The sequence below is a fragment of the Citrus clementina genome, unplaced genomic scaffold, assembly GCF_000493195.1.
Source record: "Citrus clementina cultivar Clemenules unplaced genomic scaffold, Citrus_clementina_v1.0 scaffold_6, whole genome shotgun sequence".
Taxonomy (NCBI): Eukaryota; Viridiplantae; Streptophyta; class Magnoliopsida; order Sapindales; family Rutaceae; genus Citrus; species Citrus x clementina.
This window is the reverse complement of record NW_006262139.1, coordinates 7,908,184-7,931,655: the sequence shown is the minus strand read 5'-3', so window position 1 is coordinate 7,931,655 and position 23,472 is coordinate 7,908,184. Positions and strand designations below refer to the sequence as shown.

The window sequence follows — 23,472 nt, the reverse complement described above, 5'->3', positions numbered from 1 at the left end:
TCTATAATATTATGGATTTATACGTCAAAATCTTAAACATTTTCGCTTTTTTAATTTCGTAACAAACATTGGGGATATATAGTGTTAATAACCCAGCAGAAACCTCTTAGCGATTGAACTATTTTTGGGTTAGATCTTGATGGTGGCTTAGGAAAAGCCAAAAAAAAAAAAAAAACGGTGTTTTTAACCCATGTGGTAACATAATCGAACTATTAATTAATTATTTAAATCGAAATTTCACACGATCAATGCACAAATTGCAAATTTCAAATGCTTAATTAATTATTTAAGTATTTTCTTATAATTTTGCTGCTCTGTGCCTTTGGCCAAAGTGTTATCCAATATTTTGGTGAAAGTTTTGGTTTGAATCATTACTTAGAGAATCTAAGTTATTCCTCTATTAAATTTGTGGGAAGAAATTGATATATTTTTATGTATTGGGGTAGAGATCTCACTTCTTGGTAGGTGTATGTTTCTGTGTTTTGCTCAATAGATTTTTTACTGAACTATAAAATACATAAATTCATACTATCATTATACTTCATATTGTATTTCACTCAAAATTAAAAAAAAAAACACTTTTTTTTTTATTTTAGAAACAAATATGTTTACACATACACGTGCATGTGTGTACGTTTGTGCGGACAATGTAGACAATAGTTAATATTTAGTTGTTAAGAACTCTTTGTATAAAGTAATACAAAGATTTTAAAAATTAAACCCAGCTCATTTGATGGCAAAAATTAAAAAAAAAATCATCATATGTTTTGGTACCCAAACAATAGTCAATTTGTATGAAATAGAGTTATAAAAATTTCTCAACATTGTGTATCTTTTAGAGTCCAATAAGGAGGAAAATTGACTTTGATTTTATATAGTCTGCCAAATTTGACTAGAGACTGTCCAATGTCCATCTTCGGGTATGGTGGGCGACAGATTAAAAATATAATCCATATGGTCAAGGTTGGGTATTATCACTTCTTTGAAAAATAAAATGGTTGGTGTTCTTACCCCATGCTTGATTAATAATTTATATTAATTAAATCTTCATCAAACTACAAGAAAGTCTTCTGATGTTTGTTGTTGGTTGATTATCATTAGATAATTGTGAATATTATGTGGTTTAATTATTTTAGAAAATGTCAAAATTACCTTAATTGAGTTGATCGTACATTTGTTTTTTTTTTTTTTCACATTCTTGGTGTTTGAACATTTGAGTTTATTTATTTATTTATTATTTTCTTTAATCTAAGATTTTTATGCTGAATTTCAATTTTGATAAATTGTTGTAGATTCGTTAGGCATCAGACTGGGCCTTAGTCCAGACAAATTTATTGGACCGTGTTTATTATTATTTGGATAGAATTTTTTTTAAAAAAAACATCATTTCACATCGATGATGATATAACAAGTTTAAGGTACGAAGATGGTTTATACGATTTTATTTTATTTTTTAATATTTCAAAACTGCGATCATATATTTATCTTTACATTCAGATAATACAATTAAATTTTATAATCTAATTAAGAATTTTAGGATCATTTGCTTTTAGAGAAATTATATTTTTTAATATTTGCGTGACATAGTTAATTACACTTTCTTTTTCTTTTCTTTTTTTTTTAAAAATATAATTACACTTTCCTTTTCTGAAAAGAAAGAATAATTATAGAACCATAAATACATACAATTAATCACGTGTAAATTAATGTGGCACAATATGATTGGCTAATTAAAAAATACAATAAATATAATTGAGAATCATCAATTCAATGTCGGCATCAAGATAAATTAATTAAAATTAATTGATTGATGACATTGATTTTTTGTCCTTCACCTATTTCTTTTTTTTTTGAAAAGATCCTTCACCTATTTCGAAAGTATGAAATCCTTCCGCAGATCTTGTCATCATGTGAGATATTCATTTTAAAACACATTAGACAAATCACAGCATCCATAGAAATTTTGATCAATCCTCTTGTAAAAATTTTACTTTATGTTTTTTCAAAAATTTAGAATCGCCTCTAAAGAGAATTCACAACTAACTAAGTTATGCTTAGGAAACATCATCTTGTTATAATATATATATATATATATATATATATATATATATACGGAATTGCTATTATTACATTAACCTCTTTCTTTTTCTATTTTTTTTTCTCAAAAATAAATACAATTGCTATCCATCTCATTACCCTTTGCATCACTTACCAATGTGTGTTAATATGAAATTGGAGAAAAAGTATGTTTCTTCAAAAGTTGAAATAATAATTACATAAACAAGAATATATTAAACATTACTCTTCAATAAATAATCACTACAACTAAATCAATTTGGTCACGGCTTCAGATCAATACAACACCATCCCTACGCTCATTGAAATTTATTTATTTGAAAAATATTTAAAAAAATTTGGTGAGTTTTAATAAAACAATATCGGATATCCTATGGAAAATTTTATTTTAAGAATCTAATAGTAAATTCAATCATTCTTCCATTTTCTAACGATTTCTAACTTAAAAAATAAAAATAAAAATAAAAAATAGATTTAATCATCCAATCCATGTACAAACTGAATTACCTAAAATGAAAATCCATATTAATTGAATTTATAAGTTTTGTAATTATAATTTAGATAATTATGGATATAAAACCTTTCATGGGATTACGTAGATTTGAAACATTAATAAACCAACTTGCATACCATTTTTAAATAACTATATAATATATGATTTGTGTTTATTGACACTTGTTGTAATAGTCCAAACTCGTCTATTAACTTATCTAAATTACCTGCTAATATCAATTAATTTAAATCTTAATAAGAAATGATCCAACTCATATACAAATTCAACTTTTCTAAATTTGATTACCATTACCATACATTTCAATATGAATCTGTATATTGCATTTTTTTTTCCTTTCATATCTTATCCCAAAGTAGTTTTTAATTTTTTAATATTAAGTTAGAGATTACGACACAAATGTTGATAAATACCGTCAATTATATATGTCGAGATCTAAAATTAGTATAATGTCAAACTCTAACCACTTGAAGTCGGTCTAATTATCGAAACCTAAGTCACTGTATTAAAATTTACTTGACTCGACGTACCAAAGTTGAACTACAGTGCGAGAATAAAAAGTTGAAGAAAAAAATTAAATAAACAAACTTTCACATTAATGAAAAGTCTTGAATCCTCAATATGAGAGCTTGAAATCAAAGAAAAAAATAAATATATATAAACTTCCACACTTACGGAAAGACTCGGACCCTCGATCTAAAAAATAAGAAAAACCCTAATAAGAAATTACCTATAAAGGAAACATAACAAATAAATTAGCATAAAGTGAGGGTAAAAATGTAAAAGCATAAGTCAAAGAAAAACGGTGGTCCACTTCCATTAGATAAGAATAAAATAATGAAAAAATTTGCTCAATAAATATGCTTTAAAATGGCAGATTCGCTCTTGCCATATTGAGGTCCCAATGTCTACTACTACGCTTTATAACTGCGCCACAACCAAACTCTGCTCCTCACTAATCAACAACTCTTCTTCTTTCTCGAAGTCCCGTCTATTTTTCTCCTCTTCCCATTTCGCCCCTAGGGTTTCTTCGATTCGCAGGCCTCTGTCCTTGAGAGGTGCCTCTCGTTCTAGCTCTTCTTCTTCTTCCGCTCGCGCAATCAGCACTATGGGTGACGCTACTACTGATGCCGGCATGGACGCTGTCCAGCGCCGCCTCATGTTTGAAGACGAGTATGATTTTTTTTTAATTTAAATTCTTAATTTTTTTTTTCACAATTTCTTTCTCCGTTTTTTTCTAATTAATCAATCAGCAGGATTTTCGAGTCATCACGTTTGACTAAATTTCTGAGATTGCTTTTAAAGGTGACGTTACGTTACCTACTAGGATACTGCTACGGCTGCCTACTAGGGACCTATCTGATACGAAAATTGAAATTATGATCCAATTTGAGAAAAAAAAATTACAGATTATTAAATTATGTTGATTGTGTTTTTTTTCTAATAATCGAACTGAATCTATGCTTGTTTTGGAGATTTTTATTAACTTGTGCATTGAATTTATTTTTTAATTTTTTTAAAAGATTCAAATTCATCTGATTTTCAAATATTTAAAGCCTTTTTTAAGACACTGTGAATTTTCTGTTTTATAAAAATTATGTTTATCTGTTATTATCATCAGGATCCTTGAGCCGTTATGTTTGACTACTACTGTCCACTACTACTATTAGGGACCTATTTGATACATAAGTTCAAACTATGTACTGATTCGAGAAAATAAAAAATAGGGGGACTCGGATGTTATTTTCCTGTTTCGTGGATCCAATTCTGTCGATTGTGTTGTAGAATTGAACTGAATCTATGTTTGTCTAGGAGATTCTTATAATCTTCTATAGGATGAAATGGATTGAATATATTTATTTTTTATTTTTTAAAAAAAAGAGTTAAATTCATCTCATTTTGAAAATTTTAAAGATTCGTTGATTTATTGACCTTATGAGTGGAACATAAATTACCATAAAGGAATAAAAGAAACTAGTGTTATTTATTTATTTCCGTATCCGTAGGACAAATTTTCATATATTAGGAGATAAATTTTTGTTAATTTTGATTTTTTTTACATGATTAAATCTCAGGTAAATACACAACAAATCAATTACTATATTAGGAATGACTTTAAATACAATTTTAGCTGATCTGAAAAAAGCTAATCTGGAAAAAGATTTCGATTTGGATTGTATAAATCAAATCTGTCTTTCCTGATCTGTTTACGTAAATTTATTTATGTATGTCTATATATCTTTTCCCTAACGCTAATGATTTGAAGACATCATTTTGCATACTGCAAGGATGAGATATATATCATTTTGTACATATGATGCATTAAATTTTCGCAAGCTTGCTAATTGTTATATGGTTATCTTGTAATAAGTTATGGCCTATCTAACTTTTATTGATACCCTTTGTATTTGATTTGTTATAAAGGCGTTCAATTTGAAGTAAAACCATCAAAATTTCTCTTCTTGTCTGAAACATGGCCCTGTAGCATTTGGTTATAAAGTATCCGGTGATATATCAGTGATACATGCTCATGATCTTTTGTAATTGATACTTTTGACAGATGCATTTTGGTGGATGAGAATGATCGCGTTGTTGGTCATGAAAACAAATACAACTGTAAGTGAACCCTCTGTTTCTGTATATTCTTAAAAGAAATGCATGCAATGTGATATATTTGTTTAAATTTCTCTTTTTGCTTATGCAGTTTTACATTTTTTGAGTCAGATTTCTTCATGTTTATCACTGATGACTTATTTTATGGGCTTTTATGCTTTTACTAAATTTTGGTACACTTTTTTGCCTGATTATTATATATATTTGGAGCTCCTTCTATAATTACCTCTGGATTTAAGGAGTGGAAAAAAATTAACAGAGCAAGAATCTTTCGCTTTGGTTTAAAATGTTTTAATATGATGCCAAATTTCTTGTTCTTTTCTCTGCTTGGGGACTGTGTGGGTGTTTTGTCTCGTTTCCTGCATGCTTTCGACATATAATGCTGTATTCTGCTCTGTATAAATTCTTAATTCCTATGCAATTAATGTAAAGTAAATCTTTTAAAAAAATGCAGGTCACTTGATGGAAAAGATTGAGTCTTTGAATTTGCTACACAGAGCCTTCAGCGTATTTTTGTTTAACTCAAAATATGAGCTACTCCTTCAGGTATGTCTTTTCTGTATTCTATGGGTAAAAACTTGTTTGTCAATGGACTGTCATTGGGTTGTGCAAATTTGCGGTTTGACATGGGAGATGACTGATAGTAATATTCTCTTTGTTATGACACATAAATCTTAATTTGTAAGTCTTGGAGAAAAAAAGAAAAAAACAACTTACTAGTTGAAATGATTAGAATTGCAGTAATATATGAAAAAGATATTTATCTGACTTGGGGACCATGTGAAAGGATATGATATGTTAGCATAGTGTTAAAACTATTGCAAGTTCAAAATCCTCTCATGTAAGACCGATATAAATATTGAGTGAAATTTATTCAGTAATTAAGCAAAGCATCCTAAACCAAGGGCTAAAGCCATCTTAGGAATGTCCGTGCATCTTACATGAAGGTATCCATCATTTTGAGCAGGTCAGTAGGCTGTAAGAATTGATCTTGAGGGTTGTAGTATTGCATGCACAAATGCGTTCCTAATATTTTTTCGATCTTGGGGTTTGTGTCTTATTCTGTCATGTCTGGACAGCAACGCTCTGGAACCAAAGTTACCTTCCCTCTTGTGTGGACTAACACCTGCTGCAGCCATCCTCTGTACCGTGAATCTGAGCTTATTGAGGAGAACGCTCTTGGTAAGTATATTTGCATCTTTTACATTCTATTGAAAGTCTATTTGATCTTTTGTAACTGCAACTGATTCTAAAGATGTTTTTCTTTTCTTTAATTTGCTTATCAGGGGTGAGGAATGCTGCACAAAGAAAGCTTTTGGATGAGCTGGGCATTTGTGCTGAAGATGTGCCAGTTGATGAGTTCACTCCACTGGGTCGCATTCTGTACAAGGCCCCTTCTGATGGCAAGTGGGGGGAGCATGAACGTAATGTCTTCATCTAGATCTATTTTATGTTTCATTTTGACTGATAACTTAATTATTGAGTATCAATATTAGGATGACTGGCAGGAAATAATAACTTTTATTCTTGGAAAGTCTTTAAACCGTAATTTTGACTGTTATTTCTCACATTAATTGGCAGTTGACTACTTACTTTTCATTGTCCGAGATGTTAGTGTTAACCCAAATCCTGATGAAGTAGCCGAGTATAAATATGTCAACCGGGAACAGTTAAAAGAGCTTTTGAGGAAAGCAGATGCTGGAGAAGAAGGTTTGAAGCTGTCTCCTTGGTTCAGACTGGTTGTGGACAATTTCTTGTTCAAGTGGTGGGATCACCTCGAAAAAGGTACCCTTAACGAAGTCATTGACATGAAGACCATTCACAAGTTGACTTAATAAAGCCGCAGGCCCTTGAAACACAGTATTTGTGTGCCGGAACCTGTATTCCAATAAGTTTGGGCATTTGAGAGTTCTTCAAGACATTAAGGGTACACAGTATCTTCTCACCGGTTTCTTTATTCCAATAAATTTGGATATGCGAGAGTTCTACACAGATTAGCATTTTGTTGTTGACGTTACCTTATCTTTTCGTATGTGCTGCTTTTATGGAATTTTATTGTTAAGTTTGTAATTTTGACATTACATATGGTTTAGTAAAAAAATAAAAATCTGCTTCTTCTATTAAAAATGCAGTTGATTTTAGTTTATTTTTCTGAAGTTGTACTAGATTTGAGCCTTGTGAAGCCTCATTTGCTGGTAAAGAAATGAAGAATTAGTGCTGTTTGGCTATTTGTTTTATGTCGGAAGTTCAGTAATCTGTTTTTCGTTTCCAAAATTTGTTTTTGTTTGTCAATATTGCAGAATTTTTGTGGTCCATAAGATGTGAGAGTGGATTTTTCCATGGACTAAGTTTCTTAGAGACACTGACGGACCATTTATTTGAAGACACAAACTTATAACACTGATATTTTTGGCCAGAAGTTTGTAATCGGGAATCAGATTAAGTATTTATATAAGTTTTTTCTTGTCAAAAATTAAAAATTCAGATGGGTTATTGGTGGCTCTTAGATCGAGCATCTTAGAGGGTGTTAAATTTTAATGTACACTATCGTTAATTGATATTAACAGATATACGTCATAAGATTTTTTTAAAATTAAAGAAAAAAAATAGATTATGAGAAAATCTTACTTCTCCCAGTAATAACTAGCCTCCATTCGACTATGTGTGAGAATAAGGGTTTGACTATGTATAAAAGAATTATGAGAGTTAGTTTTAATCTTTTTTCAATTATAAAATAATTGAGTAGGCAGTACCAATTATAATTTTTGATGTAATATCAGTAATAGATATAATTCAGTAATAGATATAATAGGCCTATGTATTAGTATTAAAAAAAATAACTAGTCTCCGTCCATCTTTATGATTTAAAAAGGTAATTTTAGTTGTGGTGAAGCTCAAGCGTGTGCTTTGCACACGATGAATGTTGCATCTGTCACAATTTTGGTTGTAACTTATTTTCTGTTACTCAACAATTTTTTTTAATTATATTTAAGGTAAACATCAATTAATCTATCAGGTAAAATGATAGTGTTTAATTTGTTTCTATAACATACTAAAATGATACACTATATGTACACATAGGCTAACATTGTTTATGTTACTCAGTTGGAGATAGTTTGGGTCAAGTATTATTATTCAAAACTCCAGTGGTGTGTTCATCAATTAGTAATAAGAACAAGCTGTAATGAAAATAGATTAAAATTGAAATGAACAAGAATCAAAATAGGGAATGGGTAGGAAACAAAATGGATTAAAATCAAAATGAGGTAGAATCGGAATGGGAAATCAAAATCAAAATAAATTATTTACTTTAATAATAAGAATTGGAATGAACTATATTGTCATTGATGTGTTTAGTTTGTTTTGGACTCAAAATTGTTGCAAGTTACTCTCTCTCTCTCTCTCTCATCGATAGGAACAGTGTCATTAGAAATCTTGGGCAAGTTGAAGAAAAAGTCGTGTGAGGAGGCAGCGAAAAAATACTCAAGAGATGGAGGCCGGAGGCAAGTTGTAATTGCTATTGGGGTTCCAACACAGAAATCGCCTGTTGTAGCCTGCTCAACTGCAACGGTGCGCACCACTCTACCGAGCACACAGCCCAGGGCACACTCTCACTGAGCCCAGCCCAGTTTGAGTCTACCCATCATGTGGTACATTTTGCCGAAGCTTATGTGAACAGAGAAAAAGCAGAGGAGCTTAATAAATTGACTGCTGTAGAAGCTTGGGAACGCTTGATGGATGAATCGTGGGTCAATGGGTAAAACTTAACAACATTTTTAATAACCTTGCTTTATTTTAAATACCATTCAACCCCGACCCTCAAGTTACTAACGACAAGAAAATAATGATGTAAGCTGCATACACACTGCAGTTTACAGGTCTCTTCTAAGAAAATGTTCGAGGTGAAATTGTAATAACTATCAATTTGCATAGAAGCTAAAAATTATTATAATCTTACCGGGTTAATTCAGAGGAAGATTACATGCAGAGAAGTGGAAAAATAAAAAATAAAATACAATACTACATAGTTTTGACGATACGGATAGTTCAGAGGAAGATTACATTCTGAGAAATGGAAAAATAAAAAATAAAATACAATACAACATAGTTTTGACGATGCAATTAACACAATGAAGAACTAGCAGATGTCCATCACAATGCTAATGTGATACAGATTACAGGGGAAAATGATCCTCTTATTCATTTACCCAGTTTTGGCCTGATATCTATACCTTGAATAACGAGGCCACACTTCCAGTGACCACCGGCCAACTCCAAAACGCTCATTTCCAGCTCACCATCTTCAACATCTTCTTCGTTGAAAAAATCACCTAACTCGATCTCCAACCACTCATCTTTTCTCTCCTTTGGAAAATAGCCATCATTTTCTTTAGGCGTTGAAGCCTGACTGCTGCTGCGATTAAGTAAGCCATGATAACCTTGCCTCAGCCCTCTTTCTTCATGCAAATATACAGTTTGTGTTTGGGTTTCACCACTGACTAGTCCAACACTCACAGCTACAGGTTGATATTCAAACCCGTACGATCCTGCTGTTAGCTTGTACACAAGATATGCAGTGTATAGTGTCCCTGGAGACAGACTACGAGTGCTAATTTTGCCACGGATTTCAAGCCAACAGACACGGATAAGCTCAGCCACCTCCAGAAACCTATTTTTGGATATAGCCAATATAACTTTACTCATCAAAAAAGAATAATACCTAAACAAATAAAAGCAATGAGTAAAAGAAAAAAAACTGGCCTCAGGAATAGAGATCCATCTCCAATAAGCAGATGTAGAGCTCCAGATAATCAGAAGATCCCTAGCGGATATCATGTAACATTTCTTCCCACTCTGCTTGTCCAGTGAAAAGCTCTGCTGAATGTCACAATTAGATATGCACCGTTGCTTATATTAACAAGGTAAGGAAAGAAGAAGACAAAACCGCATGAAAATGACGGTAAAATTTTACCAAAAAAGGCACTTCAATTTCAAAAGTGTTTAGAGGAGTTTTCGGACAGATCACTTTTGAATTAAAAATATTTGTGGAAGTACTAAAGCACATTTTATAAGATCACTTATCAGTTATCAAATGTTTCTCAAGAAAAAGGCAAATCAAGTTCCCTTTCACACTACCAACTGCTTTTTCACTCCCAAAAGATATTATTGTTGATTTCAACATGTTATTAAATTTTCCTCCACAAGATAAAACACCATCTAGAGGCCCAAAACAACTGATTTCATTTAATTAAAAGACATGCTTTTGGTGGTGTCACAAGCACTTGCAACAAAGAACATGCAGCACCAAAACACACATCATTTAGGGGTGGACACTATTCAGTTTGGTAACGAAACTGAAACCAAATGGTTCATGAATTTATGAACCAAATGCGAACTAAATTATAGAACCGAACTGAACCGAACCAAATTAATTTAATTCGGTTCGATTCTATAATTTAATTCAATTCGGTTCCATTTGATTTTATCTTATATATTCATTATTTAATAAAAAAATAATATAATAATACACTATTAATACAACAATAATCTTGAGTCTATAAATTAGCAAACAATAATCAATATAATAAAATTTAACAATAGTAAATTAACATAATAAATTCTCAAAACAATCTAGAAATCCATAAATAATAACCAGTATAATTAAATCTAATAATAATAAATTAAAATAACAAAATTCAACAATAAAATAAAGTGTATGCTATGATATATAAAGTATCATGTATTAATTAACAAACAAAAATAAAAAAAAGAACTATTTTTGAATTTGAATTTTAATTTTTTCTTGAACCATTTGATTCAGTAATTTGGTTCTGAACCATTTGGTTTTTTACTCCGAACCAAACCGAACCAAATTGTCATAATATGGTTCGGTTGTACACATCAAGCTCCCCATATGAATTCTAACAAATACAGTAAAATTCTACCGAAACAAGTCAACAAATGCTGGAAGATCTTTACCAAAACTAGATAATTAGAAGTGTATTTTGAGGTGTTTTAAAAGAAATCAGTTTCAAATAAAAAGCATCTTCAACAAAAAAAAACTGAAAAATTTAATGGATTCAGTCATTCGGATTAATGATTAAAAAAAACCGTACATTAAAACCAAATTAAAATCAATTATGGGTTATGAACAAAGAAGAAAATAAAAGGAATTAAGTGATTATAAGGTATGCAAATGTTCCAACCTTTTTGCCCTCGTCGATGAGGATAGGGTTATGACAGAGGCTAAAATAGAGCTCCTTCTTAGAGGAGGAACGCAGCGAAGAAGAAGAAGAAGAAGAAGAAGACGAAAGAAGAGTAGAGTAATCGGGCGGCAAAAAGCTCTCCCAAACGGCGTCGGATTCGGCCGCCGACTTGAAGATAGTTGAAACTGAAGACAATCTGCATGCGTCACGAGGAGTAGTAAAGGAAATAGCGTTGGCAATGCAACCTTCGGGTAAAAGCTCCATTTCTGCTTCCGTGGAAATTAGAAAAAGGGAGATGGAGAGACAGATGCGCAGACGAATCTCGTCGTTTTGATTCTTATGGTTTTTTATTTGGGCATTTTATAAAGCGGCGGAGAGTGGAGATTCAAGGAAATCTTAGGTTAAGTTTTTCATGTGGATGTGTGCTGGTGCATAGCCAACGCTAGAGAACTCTAGAATACCCGGATGTGGTCCGGATCCGGACGAATCCGGATAATCCGGGCCGGGTTGAATCCGTAGAAGAGTGTTAAAGAATCTGGATTCGAAATGAATTTTAATAACCCGGATTAATCTGGGTCCGGGTCCGGATTTGGGGTAACCCGTGAATCCGGATTCGGGACCGGATTCATTTTTTTAATATTATTTTTATTAGTTAATATAAATTGGAAACATAAAAAAAATCCTAAAAAATCGCGATTCATTTTTTTATATCTTTCATTCTTTCTAGTTTCTATCACAAATCGCGATAACCTTGTATGTGATCTAGCATTCTTGAATTGTATTTTAGGACTTGTAATTTTTTGAGTTATTGATCTGGGTTCAAAATCCAGAATTCGAAAACTCAAATTTTTCCGGGTTGAACTCGACCCGAACCCGCATGAGAAAAAATCGGGTTTTAATCTGGGTCCGGAAACAAAAAAATAGTGTCCGGATCCAAAACCGAAAAGGATAAACCCATACCCAAATTTTACCATCCCTACTCTAGAATGCCAGAAGCTGTGCACATATCGATGATCCTAGACTTCTCTAGAGTCGGGCCCGAATTCTAGAGTTCTCTAGAATTATAGTGAGCTTTTTTAAGAATAAACGATGATCGTAGATTTCTCTAAAGTCAGGCCGCATTTAGGATGGCATAATGATTCGGATCCGGACAATGGATGTGCTTGCATCCGAAAATTCGGATATTTGGATCCGGCTTATTCTTAATTACATTATTAATTTAATAATTTTTAATTGAAAATTATATAAACTAAAATTGAAAAAAAAAAAAATACACAAATCTAAGTGCACCACGGGCCGACTCTAGATTTGTGTTTTTTTTTTCCTAGACTTCTCTGGAGTCGATTAATTTTTCTTGCTTTTTTCCTAGACTTCTCTAGAGTCGATTAATTTTTCTTGCGTAAGTGATTATATATATACACACGCACACACACTTAACAGGCAATGTTATTTCAATACTTTACATAAAGATGTAAAGATGTTTCATAAGGCCTTATGATAACTTATTGTATGAATTTAATTATAAAACCATTAATACTTAAACAATAATGATCATAGGAGGTACTGTAATAAATTATTTGATTTATGTTTTATTAATGATACTATACGAGTTACAACCAATGAAAAATATTTTATTCAAAAATTATATTTAAAAAATATATATATGTGTATGTAACTACATAATGGCTTGGATATATAATTTTAGAGTTAAGTTGTTTTAATTTAAAATTTTAACACGAAATATAAACTATTAATTTCATATAACTCAATGGTGGATGATGTTATATCACAAAATGTTTCTTTGACTTTCAATATCAACCATTAGATTGTAGAGATTAAGGGCTCAAATTGTGTATCAAAATTTTAAGTTAAAATATCATAAACCATGTTTTTATAATGAAAATATAAAAATATATAATTTTTTTCTCATTCTTTCCCATGTAAATATTTTCGGAGGTAATATTTTATGTATTCAGTCACCATAATTATCATAAGAAGAGTAATGATTCTTAATAATATAAAATTTTTTAATTATAATAAAAGAATATCAATAAAATAATCTTTCATAGAATAGTATGCTAAATGAGTGTTAAAAATAATATATACTTTATGATCAATTATACAATGATCCTTAGTTGTATATAAAATAATGTGTATTTTAATGTGCGTTATTAAATTATTTTAAAACATAAGTGGTCAAGTATTTTTAGATTACAAATAATCTCACCCATGAGTTTATTGATGCAATTTATGACATTAAGTCAAATATATGTACTTAATTCTATCGTTTATTAGTGTTACATCATATATAAAGTTATAATTACAACTTATTTATTTGATTTGTGTTATATAATCTATTAGATATTATATCTTATACTTAATAGTAATAGATTTTGAAACATTTATGTTAGAAAAAAATTATCACATTACGAATTTAAAACAGAGTTGAAAAGTGACTTTTAAATAAAACATGTCATTCAAGTGTGATTGTTTCAAACTTTAAAGAGAGTCATAGATACTTTAAAAAAATTCTCCACTCTCTTAAATCCTTAGCAAAACCGTTACAATTATCTTTAAATTATTTATATTTTTTTAAATACAAATATTGTGTATCATTGATTAAATTTAGAGGTACACAATTGAAATATTATTGATATTGAAAAAAATTACGACATCATAGAGGGACCCTTACCATTAATATTAAAATTAAGAAATACCAACTTTATAACTATTACTATAACAATTATTATAATTACTATTATTATTATTATTATCAAATTAGGTAAAAGAAATTTTTAATTTCTCTTGAGAACACAAATGTTATTCATTATTCTCATTCATCATCCGCATTTCCACCTCTCCAATCAAAATAAAATTTTCGTTCCTTATTTCCAAAATTTATACATTTCACTCCAATTCTATTGAATTTTTTTTTTGGTAATATAACAAATAAACTCTATTAATAATTTTTATTTTTCATTTTCATTCCTCAATGCTACACGTAATCACACCCCCAAATGATTGATGGCACTTGGAACTTGGGTAATTTTTAAAAACCTCCCCTGAGGTTTGGGCTTGTTGCAAGTAGATGACGAGAATTTATTTATTTGTAAAAAAAACCCCTACCGTCAGTTAACTTTAACATTGACCGTTAGTTGACTGTGCAAAGACAATATTACCCTTAACAACAGTTTGTAGACGGAAATAACTAAAAAAAAATTAAAATTGTTGGCGCAAAAAGCACAAACCCTATTTTTTTGACAATTTTATTCTTGTCAATTCTAAAGATTTATAATATCATAGGTAAAGATTATAACTATTTCATTTTCAAGTTTTTAATTTTATCTTTTTTATAGGAACTTTAAGAAAATATTAATAATTTAAAGAGAATTTTTTAATTTTATCTTTATTGTAGAAACTTTAAGAAAATATCAATAATTTAAAGAGGATAAAATAGCCAACAATTTTAATTTTTTTTTAGTTATTTCCGTCTACAAATTGTTATTAAGGGTAATATTGTCTTTGTACAGTAAATTAACGGTCAATATTAAAGTTAACTGACGGTAGGAGATTTTTTATAAATAAATAAATTCTCACCATCTATTTGTAACAAACCCAAATCTCAGGATAGGTTTTTAAAAATTACCCCTTGAAACTTGGAAGTGGGAAACAGAGCGGCAAAGTGGAGGCGCATGTGAGTCCACTAGTTTACGAAATTCTGACATCAGCATGATAGCCATCATTGACGCCATTAGGCAGCGGGATGGCCGCCCAGATTCATTTAACCATTCATTTCGTTATCCTATTATTATTATTATTATTACTCGACAAGGACTAAAAATCCCCAGTTTTCATGATTTTTCATAATAATAATAATAATGATGATGTTTCTCACGTTTCTGTACAGCGCGTGAGGATTAACGCAAAAAATTATACTTCACTTCGTATTAAAAATATTTTAATGTAAAAATTAGGGAAAAAAAGAAATAAAACAGTATTTTAGAAATTAAATCATTAAAGTAACACTAGCGCAATAATACAAAATTTGCAATAATAGCATGATATTATAAATATTTTTCATTAGGGTGGGTATTTGAACCCACCTATTTCTTCTTTCTTCTTTCTTCTTTTTAATTAAGAATTTTATTATTTAAATAATTTTTGGTAAAATTACTTAATTAACCCTTTATTTTCTTTCTCTTGTTAATTTCATAAATTCTATCAATTCATTCAGATACATTCTTTAAATTGCAAATAATTGGTATCATTAATGAGAGAAACAAACACCTACTATTTAAAAATAAATATCAATAAATTTTTAATAAGCATGAAAGTTGATGAATATCAAGAAATTAATTTATACCAAGCACAAAAGCTAATGAATATTGAAAAAAAAGGTTCTCGTATATAGAAAGCTCTTTAAATAGAGATCACGATATATTAAGAAAGATCAAAAAATTAAATTGAAAAGAGAGTGAAATTGAATGTTTAGTTTGTCGAATGTAAGAATAGAGACAGAACATGCAATTGTAAGATAGAAAAAGAGAAACTATTGAAGGGTGATTTTGAATTTTAAATTTTTATAGTAAATTTATTTTTTAAAATGGGTGTTGAGAGAGATTTAATGGGTTTAAATAGCCCAATCCTTTTCATTAACGGATTACTTTATTGAAAAATATTTACAATATCATGAGATTTATTCTCAAATTATAATAATAGCTTAATGATTTAATGATTAAAAAAGATTCATATATTTTTTTTATGATTTAAAGATTACTTTATTAAAAATACTTATAATATCATGAGTATTATTGTAAAATTGTTCTACGAAAGTTCTTGAAATAATAAAAAATGTTGACAGACGTGACCACAAGTTTTTTTTTCAATTAAAATTTTAAGTGATTAGTAAAAAAAAAATTATTTGAAAATCACTCAACCAATTCTTTGAGAATAAAATAATATATAAAATATACGCTTGATGTCACCTAATGCTGACTAACTTAAAATTTAATGAATAAATTAAAATTTAAAATAAAGTCACCTAATGCTGACTAACTTAAAATATTAGAGCCGTCATATATACAGACACCAAAACTATGTTTTATTATGCGAAATCATAAAATGTAAGGACGTAAATATTATTAACTCTAAATAAAAAAGTTATTTATTCTAAAATTATAATCAAATTTTAATGATTTAATGATTAAGAAAGAGTGACATATTACTCTAATGATTTAGAGATTACTTTATTTAAATAAAATGTAATTATAAATACTACTTTATTTAAATAAACTGTAATTATAAGATTTTTTGGAATTAAAAACTTAAGTAGTAAAAAATATTATTTAAAAATCGCTTGACCAAGTTCCTGAAGAACAAAATAATATGTAAAATATATGCTCGATATCAATAATTATAAGTCTAACAAATAAATTAAAATTTAAAAATAAAGTAATTTAATGCTGATTAGTGACTAACTTGAAAACAATAGACCGACCCATCATATATACAGAAACCAAAATTATGTTTTATTACGCGAAATCATAAAACGTAAGGACCTAAATGTTATTAATACTAAATATTAAAAAAAATTTCCCACGCGCTTAAAACCTTACAAAAGATTCGATTTCCACTCCCATTCATATAGAGAAAGCTTTTAACACAACACGAACACTTTGCATATTTCTCAAATCTCAGTAAGCTTTGTTTGAGGTACGATTAATTTTTTTACTCTTAATTTATTTGTAATCTCTTTAATATTTTGATTGCTGAAACACTATGATGCTTTGAATTGTTCCTCAGTGATTTAATTTTTTACATGCATGTATTAATTTGTTATCTTGATTGCTGCTGTTGGTATCAATTTTTCGTCAAATATATTGATCTGCTAATATTTATCAGCATTCTTTTTTTATTCTGGGAAAAAAATTCAAAAGGGTTTCTGATTCTGTATAGATTTTTGAGTGGTGCTGTAAATTTTGTTGATCTAAAGAACTTGAAAGTTTTATGTTTTCTGATCTGCTTCTTTTAATGTAATTTGAGTAAATGAAAAAAAAAAAAAGATGGGGTGATGAAAATGGTTTTGAGTAAAATTGAGGAAAAATTGTGGACTGAGTGGATGCAGTTGTCCACATTAATCTGTATGTGGCTGGTTCCGTGGCCAGGTGGGGTATTGATCAAGGTCTTTGCATTACATTTATGGGAATCTTTGTGCTTTGTGGATGAGGATGAAAATTGAATTGGGAGAGTAGTATGATTATTTTTTTTGGGTATGTAGCCAAATATTCAATGCATTTATATTGGGTTTGTTATTAGGATGCACAAAGAAAAGGCATATAAAGAGTTTCATTGCTGATGGCTGAGCTGAATCCAAATGGTTAGCAATAGATGCAGTGTGAAATAATATATTAAAAAAAAAGAAAAGAAAAGAAAATAAGAACTAGGAGCTGGGAATTCAGTGGGCGAAGATGTTTTGCCTTGTAATGTTCTTTGCGAATTTGACTCAGGAGCAAATTTTGGAATATTTGACTTGACTTGAAATTGGAAGATTGAAGTTGGAGGAGTTTCTTCATTCAATTCCTATTTTAAAATGAAAAAAGATATAAAAATTCACATATGTTTTCAACTTTACTCCTTTCAGTAAAATTTTGACTAGTACTTCATTGCTTCTTTTATTATTTTATTGTGATTTGACCCAATCGTTTCTCTGAATTGTTATTTCAATGTAGTTATACTGTCATTTCCAACATTTTCAAAGAGCTAATCTCTTCTTAAGCTTGCATTGTAATTTATCACGTTTTCAATAGTAGACATGCCTATGGTAGTTTTTGGATGGCCACTGAGGTTTATTTTGGATATAAAAAAATTGTAGGTACATGCTTTATTTATGAGAAAATGATTTAGAACTTGCTGGCTGTCGTGACAAGACCACCTGAAGGAAACTTCTGCATGCAAAAGTACCTTCATCTCAGTCATATGACATCTGCAGTTCCAAATCAAATACACTGGTTCTGTCAGTTAATTAAACACTAGAAGAAATCTAGCCTAAGCCTTCTTGAGAGGGGTTGAAATGATAGAGTGATCCACAATTTTCTTATGGAATTCACACCCCCCCGCCCCCCACCACCACCACATGCAAAAATTATAAAAAATTCTATTAGACAACTTTATTAAGGTGTAATATGCAGATATTTGCAAATATTTGCTTTTAATAGTTTACACTTTGGTCCTTCTTGATGTCTATGGAGAAGACAGCTGATCTCAAATTCTCTTCTGGCTAGTTGATTGACATTTCCATCACATTTTTATTGTCTGGTTTCAAGGTTATGCTCTGCTCTTATGTTTTCGTTCAATATTGGAAACATGAATAATGACATTATGAATTTTGACGGACGTTGAAATGTCTTCTATTTAATGTACATTTGTGAATGCCTGTTAGGAAACTAATATGCAATGCTTTTTCTCTTCTGAAGGTGCTTAGAATAAATGGCATTAGTTACGACTGCTGAAGTATGTGATGCAAACCCACAGCTGATTGTGAGTGGCGAGCTACGTGCTCTCCAGCCAATTTTTCAGATATATGGTCGGCGCCAAGTATTCTCTGGACCAATAGTCACCCTCAAGGTATTTGAAGACAATGTTTTGATTCGTGAGTTTCTTGAGGAGAAGGGTAATGGAAGAGTTCTTGTTGTAGATGGGGGTGGGAGTTTGCGGTGCGCTATATTGGGGGGTAACCCTGTCGTACAAGCCCAGAATAACGGATGGGCTGGAATAGTTGTGAATGGGTGTATTAGGGATGTTGATGAAATTAATGGGTGTGATATTGGTGTGAGAGCACTGGCTTCTCATCCCATGAAAGCCAATAAGAAGGGGATTGGGGAGAAACATGTGCCAATAACTATTGGTGGGACAAGAATCAGTGATGGCGAATGGCTTTATGCTGACACAGATGGCATCTTGATTTCTCGGGCAGAGTTATCTGTATGAGTCCTTTCCTTTGCAAATACCAAAACTGCAGGTGCTTTTCCTGGAATGTATTCCCCTACTATTATGCCTAACTTGTTTTCCCGAGCCCATTTATTAATTTTAGATGAACTTGTGTGGTGTGTCAAAAATCTATCCGACTTCGTTTTGATCTGTTTGTTTATTGCACATCAAATTGGAATGTTGTTTCTGGTGATGATGATAATAATGATTCCGATAAGAATAAATTATTATTGCTCTTTTGGCCTTTTGAGGGTAGACTCATGAAGTCCTTTGAAAAAGTAAACCTTGTTCTTAATTTCTATTCATTTGTGGAACTGTGATTTACAGGCCTTGGTTTAATCCTCTCTCCTCTTTAACTAGCATCTTGGGAATTTTGCAAGGGAGAGTGTATGTAACAAATTTAACTCAGCGAGTTCTTCTTCTAATGCTTAAGTAATGGGTCAGCTTTTGCTTTTATCTTTCTCAAAACCTATGTTTATTTTACCATCAAGCTTAGACATGTAACAGCATGACTTTGCTTCGACGGCTAACTCTCTGCATCAGAAACTACAGCTACAGGATTAAATGATACCCACCATTTCTCTCATGAGTTTGGCTTTAATCCACTAATTATTGCACAACTTAAAATAGTAAAACACAAAGAAAGAAACACTTGTAAGGTAGTCGTTTTATGTACACGTGATGTAAAAATAGTCACGTGTATGTAATCAATATCTCTTGGCATCCTCATTGCGGATTCTGAAGTTATCAATATATGATTTTGCATGTAGTTCGCGTGCAAGATATCCCTTGAGATAGTCTCCAAAAGTTATTTTCTTAAACAACCCTGGAGTCTCTGGTTTCATAAGGCTTGGAGCTGGACCGATTTCTCCATCCAATTTTGGGGTGTAGAATGTTGCGATAGATATCCTTTCCTTTTCTGAATTTATAGTTGCACGATGTTCTATACTAGGGTAAGATCCATTAGTTACAATCTACAAAATCACAAAACAAAGTAAGAGTACATAAGAGGAGAAGAAAAGAAAAAAAAAAATTGAAAAAAATTAAAGATAAATTCAATTGTTGTGTTAAAGAAACAGCTTGACCTAAAAATTTAAGTTGATAAGTAAGGATTCAATAATTAAAATAAGTTTCAACAAACACCCTCTTGAAGAAATCATTAAAAGAGTTTGCATATTCGAAAAATCGAATCAAATTTGAAACCTTAACTTTGATACCATATTGGATAAACCTCTTGGCCAAAAACTTATAGCAAGTGACAGCCATAAACTATTACCTCCAAAGCATCACCAATGTTGATAATAAAAGCATCAGGGAGGGCTTTAATAGGAACCCATAATCCATCTTTCTTTATTTGAAGGCCATCCATCTCATTGATTTGGAGGAGGATGGTTAGACCTCCGGCATCAGAATGAGGAGTAAGGCCCATAACAAGCTTCGGCTGGGGACACGGAGGATAGTAATTCATCCTCATTATTTGCACTCCTTCTTCAAACAAATCTTTGATATCGTTGGGATCCATTTTTAGAGCTTTTGCCATTTGGTAAAGAATTTTCAAGGCAAGATTTCTAAGTTCTGCTGAGTAAGATTCCAAGGTATCTCTACAGGCAAGGAAAATTAGTTCAATTATAAGATGCATGCTAAAATTGAAGAACCCGTACTCAATTAAATTAATGAATATGTGAGAGAGAAGATAACCTGAAATGGACAGGCAACTTGGGAAATAGATGGGGCTTCCTCAAATAAGTTGGAAGAGTGTACATAGCAAACATATCTGCCCAATCAAGCTTCTGCTCCTCAGACACAACAAAAGCCTGCCCAAATCCCTGAATATCGCCTGGTTGCTGCCAATACTTCTTTTTCTCCTCCATTGGAAGATTAAAGAAATTTGGAATCTCTACCTTCATTTTCTCTATCAATGAATTACTTACTCCATGATTTATCAACTGTGAAAAGAAACTAGCGTTAAAAAATTGAATTACAAATAAAAATTGTTTGTCTTTTCGAGTTTTTGTTGTGTTTGGAAACAGGGGAAGGAATGTTAGACAATAGTATGAGTACAATTGCTTGCGCAGGGGCGCATAAGAGAGAACCTTTATGCCTCTATTCTTGTGTAAATGTACATGAGTATTCACATATAAGTCGTTCATACCTTACCTTTCGTTTCCACGCGGAGATAACTGCTTTTTTCTTTAATTTTTGTAATTCCATGGGCGTGTATCGAGTACCAAAAACTACCAATTTCTCATTCATCCTTTTTTTTTTAATTTTTGTAACTTCATGGGTGTATATCGAGTATCGATTTCTCATTCCCCCGAACATCATTTTGATCATATAAATATCATTTCGAAATACTTACAGAGAAGTATTCAAATCACCTTAAATATTTCACTGACACCAAATAGATCCCATTTAAAATCATATCTTAAAATAGTCACTTGTACACTATTTTTCCAACAATAAACATTGATCTCCCTAGCTAATATCTATAATTACTACTACGGAGAAAACAACACTCGATTGATGAAAAACATGAAAGTTTTAAACGCGCGACTTTAATACGGTCAAAATACGGGTATTAGTCAACGTGTACACGCACATACACAGATATTTATATATACACACTCACCTGAAAGAAGCCCCATTCTTTGCATGCATGGTGAAACTTATGAAGTTCTGAATCCATGAAATCTGCTGAAAGCAACTTAGACATGTCGATGACAGGAACATTTGCGGCCAAATCGGCGTTGCATATGAACGGAGATTCTTGATCGGCCCGAATATATTGCGGTGGAACATTTGTTAGTGGCTTCTTTGCTAAATCTTGAACACAAGGCACTGGGAGAGACCTCCCCATATTTGGTTGTTTTAGCTCCATAGATTTTCTTTCTTAATTTACAAATTTTATTCAACAACTATCTGCCTATATTACGATGATATTGAGGGCTTGAGTTTTTTGACAGTAACTCTCACTCACATTAATCTGAAGTTCAAGAAATTGATAGATACCCAATTTTTTTTCTCTCTATTTTTTTATTTCGACCACTTACCTTACAGGACAAACTTCTTGCTTGGAAGCTTTTGTGGGAAAGTTGCTGGCGATTTGACTGAAAATGTAGTAATGCTAATTAAAAATCGATAAATTTTTAAGCGGTACGCAAAACGGATAGACATCCACTACTCCAAACGTGTGAAGCGTGTAATATTTCTCATGCTTGATATATTTGGCACCTAGCGCATCTGGTTTTGGGCATGATTTGATTGGCCAAGTAATTTCTATTTGGGAAATTTACAAAAATAACTAAAGAATTTTGTTATTTTTCACATTTAACAATTGAAACTTTTTCCTATCATAATTAGCTAAAAATAAGATTTTTTTTCCAAAATTACCCTTGTTAGTTCAATCCCAACTTCTCTTCCTCTTTATCAAATCAAACCCAACCTTGCCCTCTTGAATCATCACCGGCAACGGCAAACGGCAACGGCAAATGACGACAACAAATGGTAAAAGTGAAGTCCGATCAAATACAGTCGAATCCATCTGGATCCAACATCAATTCGATACGATTCTAACAAAGTGAATTAGAGCCCAAAATCTAGGTAAGCTAATTGAAAGCTAATTGAAAGGAAATTGGTTTTGTGGAAGTATTGCGTATAAACTGTTTGATGAAATGTTTCTTAGATTGTTTATACTTTTTTTTTTTTTTGCATCACCAAGTGTTAAGAGGTGTTTGTCAACTTAATTTCATGCGATAAAAGAGTTTCAGTGCGATTGTATATTGGTGCGAAAGGCAACCTGTTATACCAAGAGAGAGTTGCACCGAAATTGTCTCTTGGTGCAACAGGTGCCTATTGCACAAATTTACTGCGACAGGTGTGCCAGGTGCACCGAATCTGTCTCTTGCTTGTCGCATCGCACCAAGAGACAATTTTGATGCAACTATCTCTTAGTGCGACAGGCACTCTGTCACACCAATTTGTCGCCCCAAAATTGGTGCAACATGCACCCTGTCGCACCAATATATAATTTTTTTTTAATTTTTTTAATGTTATTTATAAAAATGTGTTGCTTATTCTCTT

At 31.2% G+C, this 23,472-nt stretch overlaps 4 protein-coding genes across 5 annotated transcripts; 2 read left to right on the top strand and 2 right to left on the bottom strand.

Annotated features, from left to right (window-relative positions):
* The first annotated feature begins 3,443 nt into the window (after positions 1 to 3,443).
* LOC18039250 (isopentenyl-diphosphate Delta-isomerase I) lies at positions 3,444 to 7,437 on the top strand. Its single transcript, XM_006428532.2, has 6 exons — positions 3,444 to 3,760; positions 5,148 to 5,203; positions 5,655 to 5,746; positions 6,280 to 6,382; positions 6,487 to 6,624; positions 6,782 to 7,437. The coding sequence occupies exons 1-6, from the start codon at positions 3,492 to 3,494 to the stop codon at positions 7,033 to 7,035; spliced, it is 912 nt and encodes a 303-aa protein (XP_006428595.1). The 5' UTR covers positions 3,444 to 3,491; the 3' UTR covers positions 7,036 to 7,437.
* A 1,727-nt stretch (positions 7,438 to 9,164) lies between these two features.
* On the bottom strand, positions 9,165 to 11,825 carry LOC18038743 (F-box protein At2g02240). Its single transcript, XM_024181735.1, has 3 exons — positions 11,407 to 11,825; positions 9,958 to 10,078; positions 9,165 to 9,894 (listed from the first exon to the last, which is right to left on the bottom strand). Exons 1-3 carry the CDS (start codon positions 11,668 to 11,670, stop codon positions 9,401 to 9,403), a joined length of 879 nt encoding a protein of 292 aa, XP_024037503.1. The 5' UTR covers positions 11,671 to 11,825; the 3' UTR covers positions 9,165 to 9,400.
* Positions 11,826 to 17,015: 5,190 nt separating this feature from the next.
* Positions 17,016 to 19,622, top strand: LOC18038742 (putative 4-hydroxy-4-methyl-2-oxoglutarate aldolase 2). Of its 2 annotated transcripts, XM_024181734.1 has the most exons (3): positions 17,020 to 17,118; positions 18,657 to 18,728; positions 18,879 to 19,622. In XM_024181734.1, exon 3 carries the CDS (start codon positions 18,892 to 18,894, stop codon positions 19,390 to 19,392), a length of 501 nt encoding a protein of 166 aa, XP_024037502.1. In that variant the 5' UTR covers positions 17,020 to 17,118; positions 18,657 to 18,728; positions 18,879 to 18,891; the 3' UTR covers positions 19,393 to 19,622. The 2 variants fall into 2 exon arrangements, with proteins under 2 accessions (XP_006428592.1, XP_024037502.1); XM_006428529.2 differs by lacking the exon at positions 18,657 to 18,728 and having other exon boundaries at positions 17,016 to 17,118.
* A 75-nt stretch (positions 19,623 to 19,697) lies between these two features.
* On the bottom strand, positions 19,698 to 22,478 carry LOC18039162 (protein SRG1). Its single transcript, XM_006428527.2, has 4 exons — positions 22,022 to 22,478; positions 21,091 to 21,338; positions 20,669 to 20,993; positions 19,698 to 20,366 (listed from the first exon to the last, which is right to left on the bottom strand). The coding sequence occupies exons 1-4, from the start codon at positions 22,268 to 22,270 to the stop codon at positions 20,100 to 20,102; spliced, it is 1,089 nt and encodes a 362-aa protein (XP_006428590.1). The 5' UTR covers positions 22,271 to 22,478; the 3' UTR covers positions 19,698 to 20,099.
* Positions 22,479 to 23,472: the final 994 nt, after the last annotated feature.